The sequence below is a fragment of the Miniopterus schreibersii genome, assembly GCF_964146895.1.
Source record: "Miniopterus schreibersii genome assembly, chromosome: 14".
NCBI lineage: Eukaryota > Metazoa > Chordata > Mammalia > Chiroptera > Miniopteridae > Miniopterus > Miniopterus schreibersii.
In genome coordinates this window covers 32,899,439-32,922,286 of record NC_138114.1, presented here as the reverse complement: position 1 = coordinate 32,922,286, position 22,848 = coordinate 32,899,439, and the positions used below count along the sequence as shown (strand labels likewise).

General features: G+C 42.9%; 1 protein-coding gene across 4 annotated transcripts in view; it reads left to right on the top strand.

Moving 5' to 3' along the window:
* Nucleotides 1–1,319: 1,319 nt before the first annotated feature.
* Nucleotides 1,320–22,848, top strand: part of PANK1 (pantothenate kinase 1) — a 46,713-nt gene continuing 25,184 nt past the window's right edge. Inside the window, exon 1 of one of the 4 annotated variants that reach the window (XM_081158052.1) lies at nucleotides 1,320–2,094. In XM_081158052.1, coding sequence (XP_081014178.1) covers nucleotides 1,392–2,094 — 703 coding nt within the window. In that variant the 5' untranslated portion in view covers nucleotides 1,320–1,391. Of the gene's footprint in view, nucleotides 2,095–2,773; nucleotides 3,034–22,848 lie in introns of those variants that run through there. The other 3 variants (XM_081158051.1, XM_081158053.1, XM_081158054.1) reach the window with 3 other exon arrangements.

The window sequence follows — 22,848 nt, the reverse complement described above, 5'->3', positions numbered from 1 at the left end:
ATGCAAAGTGCCAAGTGCCTAGCCAGGTGCCTACATCTCTGATTCTGGGTGGGGCTCTGCTGAAGGTGTTGCCAATCTGAGCCGTAGGCCCTGGCTGCTGCTAAACGCACGGAGGCCTCTGACTCCTCCACAGATTACGTACAAATGGTGGAGACCATCAGCCACAATAAATTCACACGATAATTCTGGCTGGGAGCATGGTTTGCTCCCCTTGTTTGAAATGAAGGTGAACTAATAACAATGTAATAAGAATAATGACCTCTTGCCCTAGCCAGTTTTGCTCAGTGGTTAGAGCCTCAGCAGACTGAAGGGTCCTGGGTTCTGTTCCTGCCAACAACACATACCTGGGTTGCAGGCTGGATCCCTTACCCTGGTCAGGGTGCATGCCGGAGGCAACCAATTGATGTGAGATCTCCATCTCTCTCTCTCCCTTCCACTATCTCTGAAAAGCAATGGAAAAAATATCCTCGGGGGAAGAATTAAAACAAATAAATACAAATAAGAAGAATGACCTCTTTTGAGCATTTACTGTGTGAGATTGATTGTACCTGCTACTTTCAGGTACATTCAAAACCTGAGGCCTCAGGGATTAACAATTTTGGGAAGGTCCTCACCACCCAAATTCGTCCAGCCTACTGGGCATGCCCAGTCCTGTTTCAGACGGCCACGTGTGTTAACTTTAGCAATGATTTTCTTGGGTTTCCTTAGTTTGCTAAGTCGAAATTTGAACCCAGTTTGACTCCAAAGTTTATGGTGTCGACCACCACTTGATGGGATGCTACCCTACCTTCTTAAAACACAGGCACCTCCTTAACTGCACAAATAGCGTGGCATTGTCTCTTGAAGTCCTTTCTGGGTGAGGAAGGTGCTTTTTATAGCTGGGGCTGCTTCTGTTTACTTGGTCTCTTCCAGCCCTGGCTAATCCTGCCTACAGCTGTGTCCTTCACCGTCCTTACACTGTATTCCTAGGTTTCCTCCCTGCAAAAGACAACTCCGCGAGGCCACATGGTGCTCGCGTCCGTGCCAGCAAAGAAATGTCACTCCTCTCCCTCTCCAAATCAGCCTACCTTTCTAAAAATAATCGTCGTCCTCCCTCCCCCCTCAGGCCTGCGAGTAGTTTGGTCTCCTAACTAAACGCGAGCAGCTCACAAAGGTTTCAGGGAGGAGGGAACGACGTGAATGACCTTGCAAAGGTATCTTGCCCACCGGGGACAGGATCGGCAAACCTAAAACCTCCACCCATATTTAAGCGTCTTCGCGGCGGGTGCGCTGCTCCGGAAGCCGCTCGCTGCTCCCGCGCCCGCCTCGCCGGGTCTCCGCTCGGCTCGCTCCGCCACACAAAGCCCAACCTGCCCCTCTCGTCTTTGCAAACCCGGAGAACTTCAGTCCCCATGTTGAAAGTCGTCGGTGGCGGCGGCGGGCAGGACTGGGCATGCTCAGTAGCGGGGACAGGTCAGGGGAGCGAAGAAGCCGCATTTGAAGTCGCAGGGACCGAGGATCCGGAGGAGGCGGGCTGCGGGGGCCCCGGCTGGGGGTGCGCCGGGCTCCCCGACTCCGCGCCCGGGGCGGGCACGCTTCAGGCGGGCGCGGCGGAGCCCGCGCGCGGGGGGCGGGACGCCGAGGAGCTGGGGGAGAGGGTGGGAGGAGGGGAGGAGCGCCCAGCTCGCCATCCCCCGGCGCCGGCTCTGCGGCTGCTGAATCGGAAGCCGCAGGAAGGACCGGGGGAAAGAAAGACGACTGAGAATGACCTCCAGCGAGGCGGCCTGAGGCGGGGCCCGCGCGCTGCCCCACCAGCCCCCGGCATGGGCGACCACGGCGCGCGGGCGGAGCGCTCGGACCCGCCCGTCCCGGGGGCCGCGGCGGGCGCCGCCACTGCGGCGGTGAACGGGCTGCTGCACAACGGCTTCCACCCGCCGCCCGTCCAGCCTCCGCGCCTCTGCAGCCGAGGCCCCGCCGGCGGCGGCGACGCGGCGCCCCCGCGCCTGCCGCTCCAGCCCGAGCTGCAGCCGCAGCCGCCGCCCCCTCAGCACGACTCCCCGGCCAAGAAATGCCGCCTCCGGAGGAGAATGGACTCCGGGAAGAAGAACAGGCCGCGTAAGTCAGCCGGGAGGGGAGCGCTGGCGCGGGCGGGCGGGCGGGCGGGCAGAGCGCGAGGCCAGGCACCGGGGACGGCGGGGCGCGCCCCGTGCGCTCCCGCGCCCGCCGCCCGGGGACTGCTCCGAGGGGACGCGCGGGATTGATTTTTTTTCTTTTCTTTTTTTCCGGAAGGGGCGCTAAGTACTAAAGCGCGCCTTCTGAGCCTTGCCTGCTCCCATCTGTAGAATGGGCCGATTGGACTCGGAGCCGCGGAGGCTCCTCAGGTCGGGGCTCTATAGAAGGCAGAGGCACTGCCCTGCTTTCTCATTTGTGGATGGAGAAATGCACGCGAGCGAAGACTTGCTGGGGTCCGGGAGTAGGGGTAGAGCTGGAGGGACTGTGGGAGCTCCCCTCTCCCTCCTCTTAGCTCGTCTCTGGGGTTGGCGCTCCGGCAGCCAGCTTGCCCTTTGAATCGTCTAGTAGCAGCCAGCACCTTGGGTCCATTGGTGAGCCCAGGAGCTGGAGGCGGGGACTTGGACAACCCTCCAAATCACAGCCTATTAAGCGCTGCTTCCTCGCAGCCAATGACAGGACCGGTTGGGCCAGACACACCCACTGATACCATGTGGGCCGGAACTGTATGGACCAATGAGGATTGGAGGTGGATTTTCTTTTTTTCTTTTTTTTTTTCTTTTTTTTTTTCGGGATTGGAGTGTAGAGTTGAGGATTTCTAATGCTAATTACACAGCGCTGAAAGCTGATTTGCATTATTTCACAATCTAAAGCTTGGGGATGTAAAGTTAGTTTGCAAAGTACCTTCCCTACAGGGCGTTCTGGGATGTAAATTTGTGGGTTCAGTGTAGAACTGGTTTTTTCCCTGTCTGAGTTCTAACATCATTCAACTAGTTACCTCCTTCTTGGTGCCTTTAATGAAGCTGAAAAATGGCAAAAAGCACAGTAAGTAAACTGCATGCTAATAAGTAATTGCATTAAAACATGAACCTTTTGCATATAGACAGGTTCTTCTGTTTGATGTAGGGAAATTGCTAGGTAAGTTTTGGATTTGTCTGTAAAAGCTTAATATTTGGCAAACAGCTTCAGTTTCTTCTGTTGCTCTGTTTATCAATTTAGACTCTTAGCGTTTCTGCGTTCAAGTAAAGCCTCCAGGACTTCGGAAAGTATTTTAACCTGACTGTGAGACATGGTGACTCTGATACTGTGTTCTGTGGGTCTGAAATGTTTAGGCTGAAAGTTAAGATCTTGTCTGGAACTTTGAAGCCACACCGCAGATTTGGCTGTGGTTGTAAGGAAGACATCTAGCACCTGAATTTGTAGTTACTTTGTTTTTGAAACTTTTTAGCAAATGACTGTATGAACTTAATATTGATTAATTTTGATTTATTAACCTGTTTTACTTCTTTTGATACCACATTTTAGTTATTTCTCTGTTACATAGCTAAAATATAACGAACTGTATTGTGTTTCTGTTTAGTATTGCTAGCTTGAATGGTCTATTATTTGAGGGCATCACACTTCTTAAAATAATTCTGAGGAATTGAAAATACAACTCCTAATAATGGCTTGGAGACAGAGTAAAAATAACCTTGAGCCTTAACTTGTACTTGCAAACTCAGAGGAATGATTATTTTAGAATACAAGAAAATACAACTTTATGCCTGTGTGCTTTGTGCCAGAAAGTAAAGTGGTTTGTATTTTTTACAAAAATAAAAATTTTAGTTAATTGACTTCATTATCCTACTGCTGTAGACCAGGAGACCTCGATTCTTGTCTTGAGGGAAAGATTACAACCAAGAAACAAAGTGTAGAAAAGAAAGCAAGAATTTATTGACTGCAGCAAAAATGTACTTAGGACAGTGACACAAGAAAGGGCATAGAAGAAGCACCAGGAGAGCCTAGGCTGGGCTGCTTGGCTCACTGGGAGGTCAGAGACAAGGGGGCCTTGGAGGCAGGCTCAGGGGGTTAGCCTAGGACCCAGGATGAGCCACTACTGCCCATTGCTCCCCTGGTTGCAAATCTCCTGGGGTCCCTTAGGGGTTAGGGGACAGGTGCCTGTGGGGAAAGGAGAGAGGGAATGGAGTAGCAGGGGCATGCTCCCTGGAGGGAAAGAGTGCTGGGACTTTCATTTCAGGTTTTTTTTTTTCTTTTAATCCTCATCGAAGGATATTTTTTCCATTGATTTTCAGAGAGAGTGGAAGTGGGGGAGAGAGAGGGAGAGGGAGAGAGAACCAGCAGTGTGAGAGAGACACATCCATTGGTTGCCTCCCAGACCAGGGCCGGGGATTGAGCCTGCAACTGAGGTACATGCCCTTGGCTGGAATCGAACCCAGGACCCTTCAGTCGGCCAGCCAATACTCTAACCATTGAGCCAAACAAGCTAGGGCCATTTTCAGGGGTTTTAAAGGCTGGGTGTTTAGGAGAGGTCTTAGGGGCAGATTAATAGAATATTCATCAGCTTTATGTCGATGTACAACATGAGATTTATTCTTTTAATTTTTCTGTCCTTGGGTGTGTGGTTGGCAAGTAGCACATAATTGGATTTCTGTTCTCAGTAACCCTGAGTAGGGTGATTTAAGTTATTTACACTCTGGTTGGAAAGGAGAAGTGCAAACCACATGTTCCTAAGTGTTCTCCTATTAGGAAAGATAGGATTTACTAGGTGGCTGTAAACTGCTGTTTAACTATCTGTCTTATTTTCCCTGTTCTGCTTGTCTTGGAATTTCCCTAGCTTCTTACTATTCTATAACACGGTATACCATGTTTTCTTTTCTCAGGTTTGAACAAACATTTTTTTAAATATATTTTTATTGATTTCGGAGAAAGAGAGAGAGAAGGAGAGGGGGAGAGAGAGAGAGAGAGAGAGAGAGATAGAAACATCAATGACGAGAGAGAGTCATTGATCGGCTGCCTCCTATACCCCCCAGCTGGGAATCGAGCCCGGAAACCCGGGCATGTGCCTGGACAGGGAATCAAACCGGGATCTCCTCATCATAGGTTGATGCTCAACCGCTGAGCCTACGCCAGTCGGGCTGAACAAACAGTTTTGAAATAAATTTTACATGCTCTGAGTCATATATGCTATGTTCACCACCAAAATTTCTTAGTTAAAACTAGGTTTAATTTAATATCTTTATACATTGCCTATTAACATTCCGGTATCTTTTTATAAAAAATACTGCTCAATCAGTTGATATTTAGGTACTCTAAGATGAAGCTACTTAGTTAAGCATATCCTCATTTTCTTGTGTCTGATAGATTTTCTGTGAGCAATTATTACAGAGTATTTAAGTGCTTTAAATGAAATTTAAGAGTATGTCAGTGGTGGAAGCATCAGTGCTGGATAAATAATTTCTACTTACCAGTTTACAACATCAGACACCTACTTCTATCCAAACAAGAGGTATGTTAGGACAGTCAGATTATCACTTCTCAGGCAGGCACCTGGAATGCATGTGTGGGTAGGTGTGTTTCTATTTGGTAATATTTTGGGTAGAATACAATAACATATAAAAATGCCTAATGTTTAAAAACAATAAATGGAATAAAATAAACAGTTTAGTAGTTTTCCATTATTTAAAAATTTTAAATCTGAGCCCTCAGTGCAGGGACTGTTCACAATCTTAAAATCAAACCAGTGGTAGATTGGTTTTGCTAAGCCAGGAAAGCGAAATATTGGTCACTGTTTTCATCTAAAGGGCCATCGCCTCACCCTACCTTATCCTTGCAAAGCTTTCCAAGACCGCTTTCTGGGCTACTTTACCTGACTCTGCTACTTAGCAGCTGTGTGACCTCAAGTTGCTAGCACTCATCTGGAAATGCTGGACTTGGCTAGGTGATCTCCAAGTGTTGTCTTTTATACCTTCAAGATTCTAGAATACTTTGGAGCTGACAGTTCTTCCTACCTGACTTCTGCACTAGTTGTCCACTCTGCCACACACATGACTTAGTATTTAATTATGCATTTTTTTTGCCTTGTGCCAGTTGTTTTATATTATTTGTCTTACCTCCCCAGTTAAGTTGGAAGACTGATTATAGATGATATATGTTTTGTCTTGTTCCTTGCACATGAATATTTGGTTGATGTCACAGAAAAAGGTATAAGTGGCATCACTACCTCATTGAGGTAGCTGTTTCCATCTCTATGACAGACTTTGGCAAAGTCTTTTAGTTTCCATAAGGTAGCATTAAGGGAGATTCCTTTGGTCTGCTCCTGGGTGCTCTGATTGTTTGAAGCCTATATAAATAGCACCTGATGAGTCAGCTTACCTCCCAGATTTTTTGAATCAAATGATAGTCCTAATAAGATGCAGCAAGTACTTAATGTAGTATTTTTTAAAAACATATATTTGTATTGATTTCAGAGAGGAAGGGAGAGGGAGAGAGAGAAATAGAAACATCAATGATGAGAGAGTCATGGATCAGCTGCCTCCTGCGTGCCCCCGACTGGGGATCGAGCCCCCAACCCCGGCATGTGCCCTGACTGCGGTCTCCTGGGTCACAGATCGGTGCCCAGCCCCTAAGCCACACCAGCGGGGCTAATGTAGTATTGTAAATGATGTAGTTATTCAGACCCCAGAGGGCTTGAGTTTGAACTGTAGCTGGATGACTGGGAGCTGGATATTTAACGTCTGTGCTTCAGTTTTAGTATCTGTAGGTTGGGGATAATCATACTACCTCATGAGGTGGATGTGAGAGTTAAATGAGATACTATATATGAAGAACTTAGATTCCTGGGACTCATAGCAGTCATTTGGTAAAAGCCGGCTGTCTTCACCACCATACGGAACACTGTCCACCATTAGTTCATAGGACAAGACAGTTGAGCTGGCAAAGACAACCTCAGACTGACTTTCTTAGTTTAAAAAAAGAAAAGGCCTAGAATACGAAAGACCACAAAGTTTTGTTTGATTAGATGTAACACTCCTAGTCCCTTAATTACCTTATTTTACCCTCCCCCCTCCATTGGATAATATAAAAATATACCCAAAAAAGCAGGAAAAAAAGTCCCCACAGTTCCATCACTCAGAAAATATCAGCTGAAAATTTGCCATATTTTAAAAGTAGTACTAAAATAACATTTGGATTACTTTTTTATTGACAAAATTTTAGCATAAGCATTTCCTTGTAGTATTAAAATGTCATTTTTAATGATTGTGTTTTCTTAATATTCCATTTTATGAGCAGACCATAGTTGATTTAACCTGTTGCATAGCTTTTGGCTGCAGCTACAGTCTCTAAGTCATTACTAGTGCTGCAAGCACCACCTTTGTACATAACTCTTTCCACCCAATAAGTTATTTTCCATGAAAGTGGTTAATAACGTGTACATTTTTTGGAGGAGGAACAGAAATAGCACAGAGTAGTGAGTAGATGTTGCCTTGAAATCTTGGGTATTTTAGACCCCAAGGACACTGCTAGATAAGCCGCGCTGGAGGAGAGAGGAGAAAATTGTAAAGGAGATCATTGTGTGGGTCACCGAACACTATGCTACAGAAAGGCAAGTACTTGAGCATCATCAGAAAGCTGGAGCATGAGCAGCCCTCCTCCTTCCCAGGGCTTTGGACCAGGCCAGAATAAATGCCGGATCAGTGCAGCGACCTCCTGGAAAGGAAGCTCTGACTTCTCAGATCATCCAGATAGAACACTCGCAGAAAATAGGTGAGAGTTCATTATGTACATAACATACTTGCTGGTACAAACAAATAAACCCAGATCTGTTACCAGTTTTATCGAGCCACCACTGTGAAAGTACAAGGCTTCAGTTTTCTAAATATTGAGATATTTAGCTTTGGCACTTGAGCTTTCTACTACCTCTGAATCAGGCTCATTAGAAAAACCAGGATAAAAGATAAAGGTAGAACTTTTTGGTCGAACCTGCATCATGTTTGGATACATGTGCATTTAAAAATAATAATAATCAGGCCCGGCTGGGCGTGGCTCAGCCCTGGAGCATCGATCGACCTAGGATCCAGGAGATCCCAGCTCAATTCCTGGTCAGGGCACATGCCGGGCTCGATCCCCAGTGGGGGCTGTGCAGGAGGCAGCCGATCAGAGACTCTCTCTCATCATTGATGCTTCTATTTCTCTCTCTCCCTCTCCCTTCCTCTCTCTGAAATCAATAAAGATATATTTTAAAATAATATTAATCAGTAATTCTAGATGGATGGGAAGCATTGCAAATTTGAGAACAAAAAGGGAAAATGGAAAGCAAGAGCACACTAGCGTTGCTTCCTTCTTGATTCCCAAGTTTGTCAGTGAACTGATGACTTGGACAGTACACGTTTGAACTGAGGATTAAGAATTTATGGCCCAAGCAGGCATCGCCAAAGTGGCTGAGTCAGGTATCAGGATATGGTGGACATACGAACACCACTTTCCCCCCAAAGATCAGTAAGTGGATTTCAACATTAATACAAAGCATATTTTGTTTGACATGGTAACCAAGATGGAAAGAGTGCTGTTAATTTTTAACATGTGGGACATTAAACAAGTCAATGAAACAAAATTCATCATGGTTTTAGAGACAGAATTAGTGGGGGGGAAAAAGAAGTACTGGTTTTAATTGACAGGGTTTTTTTGGTTTTATTTTTTTTATGTGTGATAGCTTGCCTTTTAATTGTGTGTGTGTTTTAATACCAACCAATTACCATGAAAATAAAAATAAATCAAGAGTTGACTTCTTTTATATTTAATTACATGTGCTTTAGCTTTAATATGTGAGCCAATATTCACCCTGGGATGACAATATGCCGAATCAGAGATGGAAACTGTTCGGTGTACCCAACGTGGTACACAGAATTTCTAAGTAGACCTTTTCTCTAGATCTCGCAGGTGTCAAGCTTGGTATTTCATTACTTATAACTTATTTACTTATTTATTTATTTTATATTTTGAATTCTCACCTGAGGATATTTTCTCCATTGCTTTTCAGAGAGAGGGGAAGGGAAAAAGAGAGAAACATCGGTGTGAAATGACTGGTTGCCTCCCACATGCTCCCCAGTCTTTTAGATGCTGCGTTGGCTAATCATGTGTGTGTGTGTGTGTGTGTGTGTGTTTCTCCTTGGAAATGTATTTGAAAGAAGCAGATAATTCAAAGGGTTAAGGGAGTGTTATTTTTAGAGGCAGTTACATCAAAATGACCTGGACCTCTACAGATTTCTTTGTGGTTTGGAAAGAGAATGGAAAAACTTATGACAATAGTGAATACTGATAGTAGTTGCTTTGGTTGACTGAGTAAGTAGAGTAGCTATTATTGAGCCATAGCTATGTGCCTATTGTTCTAGATGTGCTTTTACAAAAGTTCACAATGATCACTCCCACTCTGCATTTGACAGGTGGGGAAAGACGCTCAGAGGAGTGAAGAAACCTACCTAAACCTGTAGTCAGTGAAGGGCAGGATCAGAATTCAAACCCAAGTCTAACTCCATTGCCAGCTACCTGATGTTCTATTCTGCCACAACGAGCCTATTGTGTATTTATATCGGGTAAAAGACGTATGTTCTGTAAAACTTTCAGAAAAGATAAGTGTATGCAATTTTTACACCTTTGGCAAAAAGCTCATCGATGTGTTTGTGGAAGTAACAGTAGCATCAGACATTCCCAACACCCTGTGAGACAGGAATTGCTGTAGATTGAATGTTTGTGTCCCTCCCAAATTCATATATATTTTATGATTTATCTTTATTGTTCGAAGCATTACAGATCCCCAATTTATATATTGACATCCTAACCACAAGGTGATGATATTAAGAGGTAGAGCGTTTAGGAGGTGATTATTAGGAGGTCATGATGTTTGAACCCTTATGATTGGGATTAGTGCCCTTGTAAAAGAGACCCCAGAGAGCTAGCCAGCCCCTTCTGCCTTGTGAAGTTGCAGCAAAAAGATAGCCATTTGGAAGTGGGCCCTGATCAGACACTGAATCTGCCGATGTCTGATCTTGTATTCCAGAACTGTGAGAAATAAATTTCTGCTGTTTATAAGCTACCCAGTGTATGGTATTTCTGTTACAGCAGTCCGAATGGAGTGAGACAGGTACCATCATGATTTTCCTTTCAAGTACTTGGGGTAAAATTATCTAAGTTCAGATTTTGACTGTGTTGGGCCACTGGACCAGACTTAGGATTCTAGTGGGTTCTAAGGAATTGTGGACAGTTTCTGGAGTGGAGGCTTCTAGACCTTTGGAGCCACCAGATCCTTATTTTACTAATTAACAGTGTGAAATTCTTAAGTTCTTAGAAGCTTGCTTTGTTGAATAGAGATAATGGTGCCTATTTTTTAAATCACTTTGAGGACCAAATGTAGAAAACATAAATAAAGTGTATCGTAGAATGCCTGGACCCTGGTAGGTGCATAGTAAAAGATATCTTACTATTAATACCAGCTACTATTAATATAGGACATTTAATATTAATACCATTGCCCTTAGACACAGAGGCTTTTAAAACTTGCTGAAGTCTCAGGGTTTCCATGAACTTATCTTCTTCCAGCTGAGAACCTTTTAGGGGCTGGGTTTCTGGGTATCCTCCAACTTGAGCTGACATCACCTGAATGGAAGCTCCCCTAGTGCCCCCTGACATTTCTAGAGGACACCTGACCAGTGTCACAAGCCTTGACCTCACTGTCACATTCATAGATTGCCCCATTACGACTGTTGATACCAGACCGGGTACAGTGTACCCTGCTAGAGAGCGATGTTGGCAACTTTGTAAGAAGAATGTATAATTTACATCACTGCTAATCTAGTTCTTTTTGAAAAGGAAGTATCTTCCTTCAATCTCTACTGATTGGTATCTCAGGCCTTGAGGGAGGCAGATAAGCACAAAAGATATGAGGACTAGGCTAGGGAGCACTTTTCCTTTATAAAAGCTACATGAACTGAACATCACTTCAGAACTCAGAATTGCTGGGCAGCCAGTTCTTGGACCTTCATTTTAACCCACAGCCCAGAAAACTTCCTTGTGGCATATGAGGACCTGGATCCTTCTGGGAACCCATTGCCCTCGAGACTGACCTGTGAACATTCTGGTGTGCTTGCCCTTGGCCTTATGCTGAATCTGAGGCCACAGGGACTTGAGATAGCAGCTCAGGACAGTCTGGACCTTCTTGAAACTCTGTGACCTGTGGCCAGCCTGGGCAGTGCCAGTTACTAGGAATCCGCTGGGGCTTCTGGACAAACAACTCCTGTATAGCCTGAGGTAGGCTGTCCAGGAGTGAAGGGGGCAGGGATGGACTTAGTTAACCTCAAGCTGGGTAAGTGTAAACAGTGTGGTGAGGCTTCTAGCAAATCAAGCACTCAGTAAATGTTAACTGTTATCATGTCCTTCCTTATATTAAGTCAAAATCTGCCTCCCATAACCTTTGCCCGGTATTCCTTGACAATACAGTATATCTAATCTGTCTTCTCCATGAGAGCTCATAGATAAAGACAATTGTTTTATCTTGACTGTTTCTTGGGATCCCACCCTCTGAAGAACCAAGCCCCAAATCCTCGCCTGCCAGACTTGATCACCAATGAGATTCAGAGCCGGTTGCATTGGGTTGCCAGAAAGTATTAAAGCTTAGAGTGGGTGATGGCTCCGTGGGGTTGTCATTGTTAATCTAAGAAACATTCAAACCTGTGAAGAATTTTTGTGAGTTTATTTGAGCCAAGCTGTAGACAATTGTCGGGAAGCAAAATCTCAACGGATGAATGACGGTTCTGCACCTTATTTTATACATTACAATCAAAAGAGATGAGGCAAGTGGGTTACATGAAATCCATTGGAGATGCAAAAGACAATAGACCGGCTTAGTTAAAGTAAAAATTTTTCAGGGAAGATTCTAGCCTAGGACATGACTACCTACCATAAACTGCTTTTAAGTAAAATGTTTTCATTTCAGACCATTCTTGGTAGTTATATTAGGTCTCTGAATTTGCAAGACCACTGCACAGGCCTCCCCTGAGCTAGTCAGGTTTAGTCTTTGGCCCCTTTTAATACACATCATAAAGGGATCAGGCAAATTTTGACGTGGGTGGCCTTGAACACAGATTTAATAATCCCTATGGGTCCCACAGGGGCAAACCAGTTTTTATTCCTTGGGGCCAGGCACTGTGCTAAACTCAGGATGACACACTCGGTTTCATGTTTTTCTAAGCTAGAGTGCAGCCTGTAGCTAGTTACCTGGCTTGATTTTACTCAATGCTATGGTAGTTCCATAAGTCACTATACTGTGGGTATTTGAGTCAGAGGACTTGAACATAGCTGAGGATCTTTACCATTTATACGTTTTCCTGAAAAATATCTAGAGATGCTATATATTTAGGGGGAGGAAGGTAATATCAGCTTGGTCAAAGAGATACCACATCTACCTTCTAAGGGAGGTTCTTAGACTCAAATGTGATTTATTCTTTGGGGTGATTACATAATATTTCATGAACACCTTTAAAGAATGTTAGGGGTACCACAGGAGTCCTAGCAGTATACTGGAGTTGGTTCCTACAGGCTCTGGGAGCTGGTTGTATGCATTACTTCCCAACTCTGCATTCAATGTCCTTGTGTTCATAGCTTGAAATTGACCATAGTGGATGTGTTTATGCAATAAAAATTGGCCAATGCTGAAAATAGGGCTTTATTTTCAGAGAGCCAGTTGTTAAATACTTACTGGTGCACCACAGACCGGGATTCAGGTCACATGTCACTCAGAGAAAAGTCCTAGAGAGCATCAGTAATGCAAACTGAATGATTAAAGCATTTGAGGCAAGAATGGGAGGAACAGGTCAGTGTGCCCTCCGCTAAGTAGGACAATGCCCGAAGACAAGCTAGATGAGGGAGCCTCATTCCCAGGAAAGAAAGTATTCTGCACATATTTCAGGGCCCGCTATGGTATAAGGGTAGGCTTTAGAATCACAGTGTTATCTGTTGCTTTTTTCCCTCTTAAATCCCTACCTCAAATATAGTTGGGCTCAGCGCTGAATTACCCAGTAAGTAGAACAAACAGGGGTTAGTGTACCAGCAATGGAGCGGGGGACCAAGGGCAGGAGGGGAGTCTACTACATGCCTTCATGTCTTTGTATGTGTGCATGTATATGTGTGTGATATGTGTGCAAGTATTAATCAAAGAAAAATCATGACTTTGGAGTTCATAATCCTTATTTATGATTCACTGTTTTTATTTTGGATGTCATGGATTATCCTGAGTTCATTACGTATGGATTGGGAACGCCAACATTTTTTTCTTTAACTAGGTGTAAATCTGGCCTCAGTTGAGACTGGCACCTTTCTAATGTACTTATTGCTGCAGAAATGGCAGGGTGGAGTTGCCAGAATAGCTTCATTTTATGTTTCTGGTGAGGACAGGCACGTTGAAATTTGTCCCAGCCAAGAGAAAAGGCGCTTGGTATGTTTGGTTCCATAAACAGGATTTGTGAGGGACTTTCCCTTCATACCCATTCAAATTTTATTCCAAAGGCAAACTCATTTGGCTCCTTTTGTCCTCTCACTGTCCTAGATGAATATTTGGAGAGTGTCAATACTTAAAAACAGTCTTTTTTATTTTAAAAAAATTATTTATTGATTTTTAGACAGAAACATCAGTTTGTTGTTCCACTTATTTATGCATTCATTGGTTGATTCTTGTATGTGTCCTGACTTGGGATCGAACCCGCAATGTTGACATATCGGTACGATGCTCTAACCAATTGAGTTACCCGTCCAGGGCCAAAAACCATCTTTTTATTTAGGAAAATTTCAAAATTATATAAAACCAGGGTATAGAGTATAACTAACTGCTAATTACTCATCCTTCAGCTACTCTCAGTATCAACTCATATTCAGCCTTATTCTATGTATTATGTAATTACACGGAAACCTTCCCCTCCCAAACTAAGCGATGCTGAAGCAAAGTTTTCATATATATTTCTAAAAGATAAGGGCTCTTTTAAATCTCAGAGGGAAGGTTGGGTGGGCAGAGATTAACCAAAGAATTTATATGCATATATGCATAACCCATAAACACAGACAAGATTGTGGTGAAGGCCTGGGGGTGTGGGGTGGGGGTGGAGTGGAAGGGGTCAATGAGGAAAAAAGGGGACATCTGTAATGCTTTCAACAAGAAAGATAAATTTTTTAAAAAGAAAGAAAAAGTTCAGTGATGATAAAAAGTAAAAAATAAACCATACTCTCTGCTTGCTGAAAAAGTGAACAATGTGTTATATCTAGTTGAGAGACTATAGTATTTTATGATGATCAGTTAGATAATAAATCAGTTATCTAGCCATAAGCGGTTTGGCTCAGTGGTTAGAGCATTGGCCTACAGACTAAAGGGTCCTGGGTTCGATTCCAGCCAAGGACATGTACCTCAGGTGCAGGCTCTATCTCCAGCCCTGTTGGTCGGGGTACTCTTGGGAGGAAACCAATCGATGTGTCTCTCTCACATCATTGTTTCTCTCTCTCCCCCACTCTCTGAAAAGCAATGGAAAAAATATCCTGAAGTAAGGATTAAAAAAAAAAAAAAATCAGTTACTAACCACAGTGCATATTGTTACATTCTGTTTATTAGTAGATGGTAATCTGATATTCTGTTGCCTCTGAGGATTCATTTGTTTGCCAGTACCTGTTTGTTTATGATTAATTTTTAACCATTTTTTCATGGCCTGTGATCTGAAACTTCATTCTCAGAATGAAATAATCCTGTGCCAAAAAAGGGTGCTTTGGGATCACCCCCAAATCACTGAACTAGAAATGATTAGTATCTCCTCTGTAGTTTTGGTTTTGAGATTGAGACATTAGGAGCAGGATTAAATGAATTCCACCCCTTTCCTTTCCTCTGAAGTTATTAGTGGGAGCAGGCAAGCTGACATCCACCCTGAAGACAATTAGGGTTGTCTGGACTCAGGCCTGGGACTCTGGAGGTACTGGATTCAGGGTTGAACCTGGAACAAAGACAAATAATCTGAATCTATTTAGTATCACTCTTGTTCCTCAAGCATTCCTGGATATGGGACCAGTTTAAAATTGGTGGATTCTTACCTGTATTCCTGCCAGGACTAGTTCCCCTTTGTCAGTTTCATGACTTGAAGTTTTATGCAAAATGGGCTTCACATGCATTTTATACACCTGCTTTCTTTGACAGAATAAAGTATCATTTATTATTTCCTCATAATACAGGGACATCATTAATATCAGTTTTTATATGGATCGTGTAAGTAATGGTGTACAAAGTGTTCAGATTTGCTCTTTTGTTTTCCTGTTAATGGATATTTGTTATGCATCAGCCATGTAAAGGATGGAACTTTTATGGGGTCCAAATAATTCATTCAAAATTTTTGTCTATTTAAATGCTGTAATTAAAAAGCATGCGGGAGACCACCTAACTAAAGCTTGGGTGGGTTTCTTAACGTCTCTGAGTCTTAGGTTCTTCATCTGTAAAATGGGCATAATAGTAGTGCCTGCTTACCTCATTGGGTTTTGAGAATTAAGTTAAATATTGCATGTAAAGCTCTTAGCACAGCACCCGGCACATGGTAAGCTCTTAGTGTTCATTGGGACAGTACTGCTGCTGGGTTAACTCATTATTTATAGAAATTGGAATAAGCTTCTGAATTCTTATAAATAGACCATTTACTGGCAAGTTTAACTCTGAAGTCTTTTAAAAAGTTTGCCCTATGCATATATGTCCACACAAAATTGCACAAGCCAGTACACCCCTTCCACCCACTTGTACCAAACTCCATTAAATTTTAGTCAAGGCTTAGCCCTATTTGCTTGGCAAATGCTCTCACTCTGGCTTAGGTCAGTTATGTCATAACAAGTAAATGGGTAACCTGTCAAGTCCTAGTGATGATGCTGTTAGTGTTTTAACACTTATGATAAGGTGTAGGTGCTTTTAGTTTGATTTTTATATCTGTTACAAGTAAAGCAAGTTGTTAGATATTTTTTAGTTTTCAGCTTTTTGGGAAACATTTTCAGTGAATCTTTTCAAACTACTGAATCAGTTTTGATTCAAGAAATCCCTGAGACTGCAAGGAAAGCTTATTGAAAACAGGATGTGCACCTATTCTGTAAAGCAGGCCTTCCCCCGTATTGTGTAATCCAAACAAAGTGCAGAAGCAAATGGATGCTGAAGTTCGTAAAACTGCAGCTGTCATCTGTACGTGTCAGTTTTCCAGCCTTTATGTTCATCAAAACAGCATCATTCTCACAAACTTTACATTCAATGATTTTGTGTGTGTGGGTGAAACACACCAATGTAAATAAGATGTTTCTTTTTATCTCTTTTGTTTGCGAGACCCAGAGTTAAGATGCAATAGAACAAAAAAAGTTCCAAAGAGTTTGAAAATCTCACCTTAATGATATAGAAGGGTATTATGCCCCCAAACTAAATGGCGCCAGATAAATAAAATATTTTAAAGTTCCTGTGTATACTTTTAAGTTTCAATCTCTTTTCCCAGTGAGATGTTACATCTAGCTGTGCCTTTGATAAAGGTTGTTATAATAAAAAACAAAACCAAAATGAACATTTATTACTAATTACAGTGATCATCACTCTGGCCACTTGCCAGCAATAACCCAGAGGGCAGCTGAGTACCTGGAAGGAAGTAAACATTTCTGAGCGAACAAAATCAGTGTTGCAAAGTAGATAGCACTGGAGATACCCATGCATTTTACACTTGGAGTTCTTCCTGTGCTCTGAGTCTATGGACTCTTACCAAGTCACAGTTTTAACAGACTTAATTTTTCTGGTTTCTCTTCATTCATTGCAGGTTTGGGATAGACATACTACAGTAACACTGACAGCAGCAAGAAATGAACAGTGTTAATCCTTTAGCGGGACACAGAAAGCTGTAATAAAGACAAAAGAATACTTAAACCACAGCAGCCCGGGAAGCACAGGTTTATGAACCTCCTGAGGACAGTAACCAATTCTTATATGACCCTGAGTCATCAGAAAGAGCTACAGTTTTCTTTAAGAATATGGGAAAATGCATCATAACATTTTAGAAAGATTTCCTTCTTTCTTATAATTCGGCATCTATATTTTAAATGTTATCTATAAAATGAAAACCAGAGCTTTGTATATGTATAAAAGCTGCTTTATTGAGATATAACATTTAAGGTGTACAGTTCAATATTTTTCGCATATTGAGTGCAGTCATCACCACAGTTTTATTTTTAATTAATTTATTTTGAATTATAATTGACATATAGTGTTATATTAGTTTTAGGTGTGTGACACAGAGATTCAACATTTATATGCCTTACAAAGTGATCATTACCATAAGTCCAGTAACCATCCGTCACCACATATAGTTATTACTATATTGACTCTCTTCCCTATACCATACCTTGCAATTTTAGAACACTTTGTCACCCCCCAAAAAACTCATTAGCAGCCACACCCGTTTCCTCCCTACGACTCCAAACCCTAGGCAACCACTAATTGTGGATATTTCATATGAATGGAATTATATAATATGTGGCCTTTTGTGGTTGGCTCCTTTCACTTACCTTAGTGCTTTCAAGGTTCATCCATGTCTTAATTGTATCAGTATTTTGTTCCTATTTCCAAGTAATATTTCATTGTATGGTGATAACACATGTTATTTATTCATTCACTGGTTGATAGGCATTTGGGTTGCTTCCACTTTTTTGGCTATTATGAGTAAACCTTCCATGGACATTTGCATTTAAGTTTTTGTGTGGACATATGTTTTTAGTTCTTTTGGGTATATACCTAAGAGTGGACTTACTAGATCAAACACTAACATGTTTAGCCTCTTGCAGAACTGCCAGACTGTTTTCCAAAGTGGCCGCACTATTTTATATACCCACATGTGGTCCACATCCTCACCAACAAGTGTTATTTTCCATTTTTTAGGTTATAGCCATCCTATGGGGTTTGAAGTAGCATCTCAACTTTGAAGTAGCATCTTAAACTTTATGTTTGAATGTCATCTCCAGTTTAGTTATAATGAATGGCTAGGAAGTGTCAGGCTTTACTTTGTTATAGTTACTGTGCTTAAGAGGGAAACCTGCATAGAGCTGTCATTCGTAAATATTAAAGGATTGTTTTAATTAATTAGTGTCTGATACTTGGACAATGTGAATTTCACCCAGCAGAGTTTTCCCTTCTTTCTAGACTGTTCTTCTTGATTAACAATAAGTCCTGCAGCCTAGAATGTGAGTGCTAAGGGGGCAGGTTCATTGCCACCCCCCAGCACTGTGCCACAGTGCCTCACACTGTCTAGGAACAAAATGAAAATCTGTTCAATGAATCGGTGGATGCATAAGCACGTAGTTGTTCTCAGATTACTTGGCGAGGGTGGTAGTGACCTTTATTTCAGTTTGCATTGCAGGTGAGCGGTTAGCACATCTTTCCTCATTCCCCGCTCAGCTCGACTTTAGAGATTTGCCAGACCTTCACAGTCCAGATAAAATAAACGAACAAGCCCCATCTCCAGTAGATCTGTTCTGCCTGGCGGTGCCGACTAGCAGTGCTGTTCTCCCCGAAGCCTCTTTAATTAACCACTCTGTGGTGTTAAATTGTTGGGAGCATCCCTGAAGTACATAAGTGTGCTCTGGCAGCTTGTCAGGACGGAAAGCTAAGCCTCTTGGTGGTTTAAACTGGGATTTGTTTAAACAAGTAATGAGATTACCATCCTGACCCGCAGGAGGGGCCTTGGGTGGTTGGAGGAGCTGTTCGGGTAGAAGCTATGATCAGCTCTGGCTGCTGAAACAGTCACATGGGGATAGTCAGACACGCGCACTCCTGGCCCTTGGCACGTATCTGCATAGTCCAATCTATGGAATCTTCTTTTTAGTTCAGGGTCTGTGGGCCTGGAGCGGAAACATAGGCTGACTGTAGGGATAGTGGGGAGGAGATGAGCTCGATGGTCACTAAAGGGACACCTCTCTTTCTACTCTGATTTCTCTTGTAAGGGTGGTAGGGAGGGGCCCCAGGACCTCTGGAAAGAAACTGTACTTCACTGAGCTGCTCAGGGACTTGAGTAAGAGAATCAAATAAATGTTTTGTTTTAAAATATATCTTTATTGATTTCAGAGAGAGGAAGGGAGAAAGAGAGAGAGAGAAACATCAATGATCGGCTGCCTCCTGCACACCCCCGCCTGGGCATCGAGCCCGCAACCTGGGCATGTACCCTGACCGGGAATTGAACTGCCATCTCCTGGATCCTAGGTCGATGCTCAATCGCTGAGCCATGCCCGGCTGGGCAAAGAAGTGTATTTTTTTTTTTTAATATAACTTTATTGATTTCAGAGAGAGGAAAGGAGAGGGAGAGAGAGAGACAGAAACATCAGTGATGAGAGAGTCATTGATCGAGCCCGCAACCCAGGCATGTGCCCTGACCGGGAATCGAACCCCAATCACCTGGATCCCAGGTCGATGCTCAACCGCTGAGCCATGCCCGGCTGGGCAAAGAAGTGTATTTTTAAGCTCATGAATTTGGCATTTTGGATTTCTTCATCTCTGGCTGCATTTTACCCCTGTCTCCTCATCCTCCAGATCCAAAATAAAAATACATTTAATGATGCCACCAGAATGGTGCCCTGAAAGAGCTTTTCTTTTCTTTCTGAAATCTTAACATAGCTTTTATTTTGGTGTTTCTGTCTGTATCAAGGTCAACCGCATGGTTTGCAAATCAAAGAATGTCAGGCTGCCTGACCTAAATATGTGAGTATTGTTGCCAGAGCTAACTTTCCCTTTTGTAAATTTACTGGGCTACAGGTTTCAAGTGAACAACTCAATAAAACATCATCTTCGCATTGCATTGTACAACCCATCACCCCAAACAAAGTCTCTTTCCATCCCCACCTTTGCCCCCCTCCACTTAGCCCCCCCTTTCCCTCTGCTATCACCACACTGCTGTGTGTGTCTCTGTGTTATATACGTGTGTGTGTGTGTGTGTGTGTGTGTGTGTGTTGCTTAATCCCTTCACCGTCTTTCATCCAGTCCCCTGAGCCCCCTACCTTCTGACAGCTGTTAGTCTGTTCCATGTATCCATGCCTCAGTTTCTATTTTGTTCATTAGATTCCACATATAAGTGAGAGAGCTGACTTTTTTACGAAGGAATGCCTGGTTACCTTTAAAATGGGAGCCACTGGCAGAGAGGAGCACAATGACAAAACTTAATTATACGTGGAATGTATCTAAAGCTATAGCCATGGGGTTTACTCATGGACAAAACAGTAACTGTGTCATCCACCCAAAAGCTATATTTAAAATTTGAAAATCACCTGTGGCACTTATGTAATAAATTGTCCATAGATAATTTTATTAACAAGCAATTAGATGTGTTCAAGGCCCTCATGGGAATAGGAATGTCTACTGGGTCATTACCTTGCCCCTGGCTGCCAGTCTCAGTCCCTCGAAGTTACTAGCAAGGACAGCTTATTCAAACCCCGATTTCTCACTTTTAAGTCATGGTCCAGCTACGTAAAGTATTTATTTTGATTCAACTAAAACTGGTTTTGAACTTGAGCAGCAAGAAGAATTACAGAGGCCCCTCATTGAAAACATTTTCTCAGAATCTACAGGCACTGGCCCATGAGTTTGTATTTTAACAAATGCTTTAGCCCAGCCGGGCGTGGCTCAGCGGTTGAACATCGACCTAGGATCCAGGCGATTGGGGTTCGATTCCTGGTCAGGGCACATGCCCGGGTTGTGGGCTCAATCAATGACTCTCTCATCATTGATGTTTCTATCTCTCTCTCTCTCTCCTTTCCTCTCTCTGAAATCAATAAAGATATATCAAAAAACCAAATGTTTTACATGGTTTTTATGATGCAAATTTGAGATGTAACATGTGTGGATATAGCTAGTAATTTTTTTCAAAATAAATGTAATCAAGTGCTTGACTTTAAAATTTAGTTGCACTGAATTCTAAGATTGAAGTTGCTTTAAAGAAATACAGTTGTAAACAAACCATCAAGATCCAGTTTAAATTGCATATGCAAAGTAGACTCTGGTATGGTATCCTGTGTGTTCTAACCTGGGTTTAGGTGTGGAGCAAAATGTTGGTATAAAGATTTGTACATTGATATAAGTACAACATTTTTTTTTTTTTTACCTGAAAGTTTCTATGTTTTCTTCTGATTTTAAAAGAAATGAAAGTATTTTCATGAGTGTTAAAAAATACTGCAGGCCCTAGGCACTGAGCCCATTGTGCCCCACGATAATTTGGGCCTGGGTGGCAAAAGTGGTGGAATCTAGACTTTAGAATTGGTGGCTGATGTTGTAGGTGGCAGGACCTGCACCAGGTGTGAGACCAGTGGGGTCAGACTGGATCTGGGTTCAGCAACCTTGGTACTTGAGTTTGGGCTAGGAAAGAATTCAGAGCCAAGACCCAGACTCTGTAAAAGAATATTTATTTGGCAAATCACAGAGGTAGAAAAAGTAATTCATAAAAGAAATGGGCTTAGGAAACAAGTTACAGAGGTAAAGGAAGGGCCCTTGAAGCTTGGGAGTGAGGAAGCTAATGGTAACACAGCTGGGCGCCTGAGGGGCAGGGAAGGCTGGCGAGTGCTCCAGGGAGGGAGAGCACACTGGGTCCTCGCTATTGCCCTTTCCCCTCTGGAATATAAGAATATGATCAGCCCTTTCGTTCCCCACCCTTGTGAGTGTGAGAGGGAGAAAGTCCATCAGAACCTGAGGCTGTGTCAGTGGGAGAAGGGCTATTGTCACACGGGTAGGTGGCCTTTCCCACAGTGATCCTTTCCAGAAAACATAGCTGTGTCCCTTCAAGTGCGTTCTGAAATGCCAAATTTAACATAAGCATTTTGCCCTGACAATAATGTATGTAGTAGGTGGGTAAATCAGACCTCTTCCTACCCCAAATTCCTACCTGAGAGAGGCCTGGTCGGGTCAGCCACCTAACTGGCTAAACAACTGCTCTTGGGTGTCAGGCTTTCCTTATCATTCTTTCTTTCTCTCTCTTTTTTAAAAAAAGATTTTCTACTGATTTTTAGAGAGAGAGAGAGAGAGACATCAATGTGAGAGCAAAACATTGATTGATTGCCTCCTGCACTCCCCCTATCCGGGATCAAGCCGGAAACTTGGGCCTGTGCCCTAGCTGGGATTCGAACCTGCAACCTTTCAGTGCACAGGACGACTCCCAACCAACTGAGCCACACCAGCTAGGCCTCCCCTTTAAAAAAAGGCAACGTATTATTTACTTGATTGAAAGCCTTCTTATGGTATATGCATTGTTTTATGTAGTTGATCTTAGCTTTGTTCATACCGAAATCAGTGAGTGGTATTTGGGTTTTCTGTACTTAAGACACTGCTCAGTACTGCTGTTACCACTGGTTTGTTTTCTTTCAGGATCAAGGCAGGTACTTTAATATAAAATCTTATTTTTTGTTCCTTTTCTGGCACCTTTTTCTTAGATTCTTAGTTTTGCATAGTTATCCCTACAATGGAACCAGCAGCCTAAAGTCAGCTAGGTAGATCCTCCTACTCCAATATCACCTAATCTTTTAATTCCACCTTCCTGGTCCCAGCACCCAGGGAACAAGTCCAGACCTCTAGCCCTGCCCTACCCTTCCTTGTCTTTCTTGATGTCTTGTGTCTACAGGCTTGATATGGGTAGGGTGTTGCCTGAGAAAGGAAGGAACTGTTGAGATGGGAACTGCCAGGGCCAGAAATCAGGTATCTGCTTACTGAAGCCAAGTCAAGACAATTTCTTTTTCTTTTGCATCATTACGGAGAAATTTTTGATTGAGAACTCTAAAGTAACTCTGATTATGAAGATTAAATGT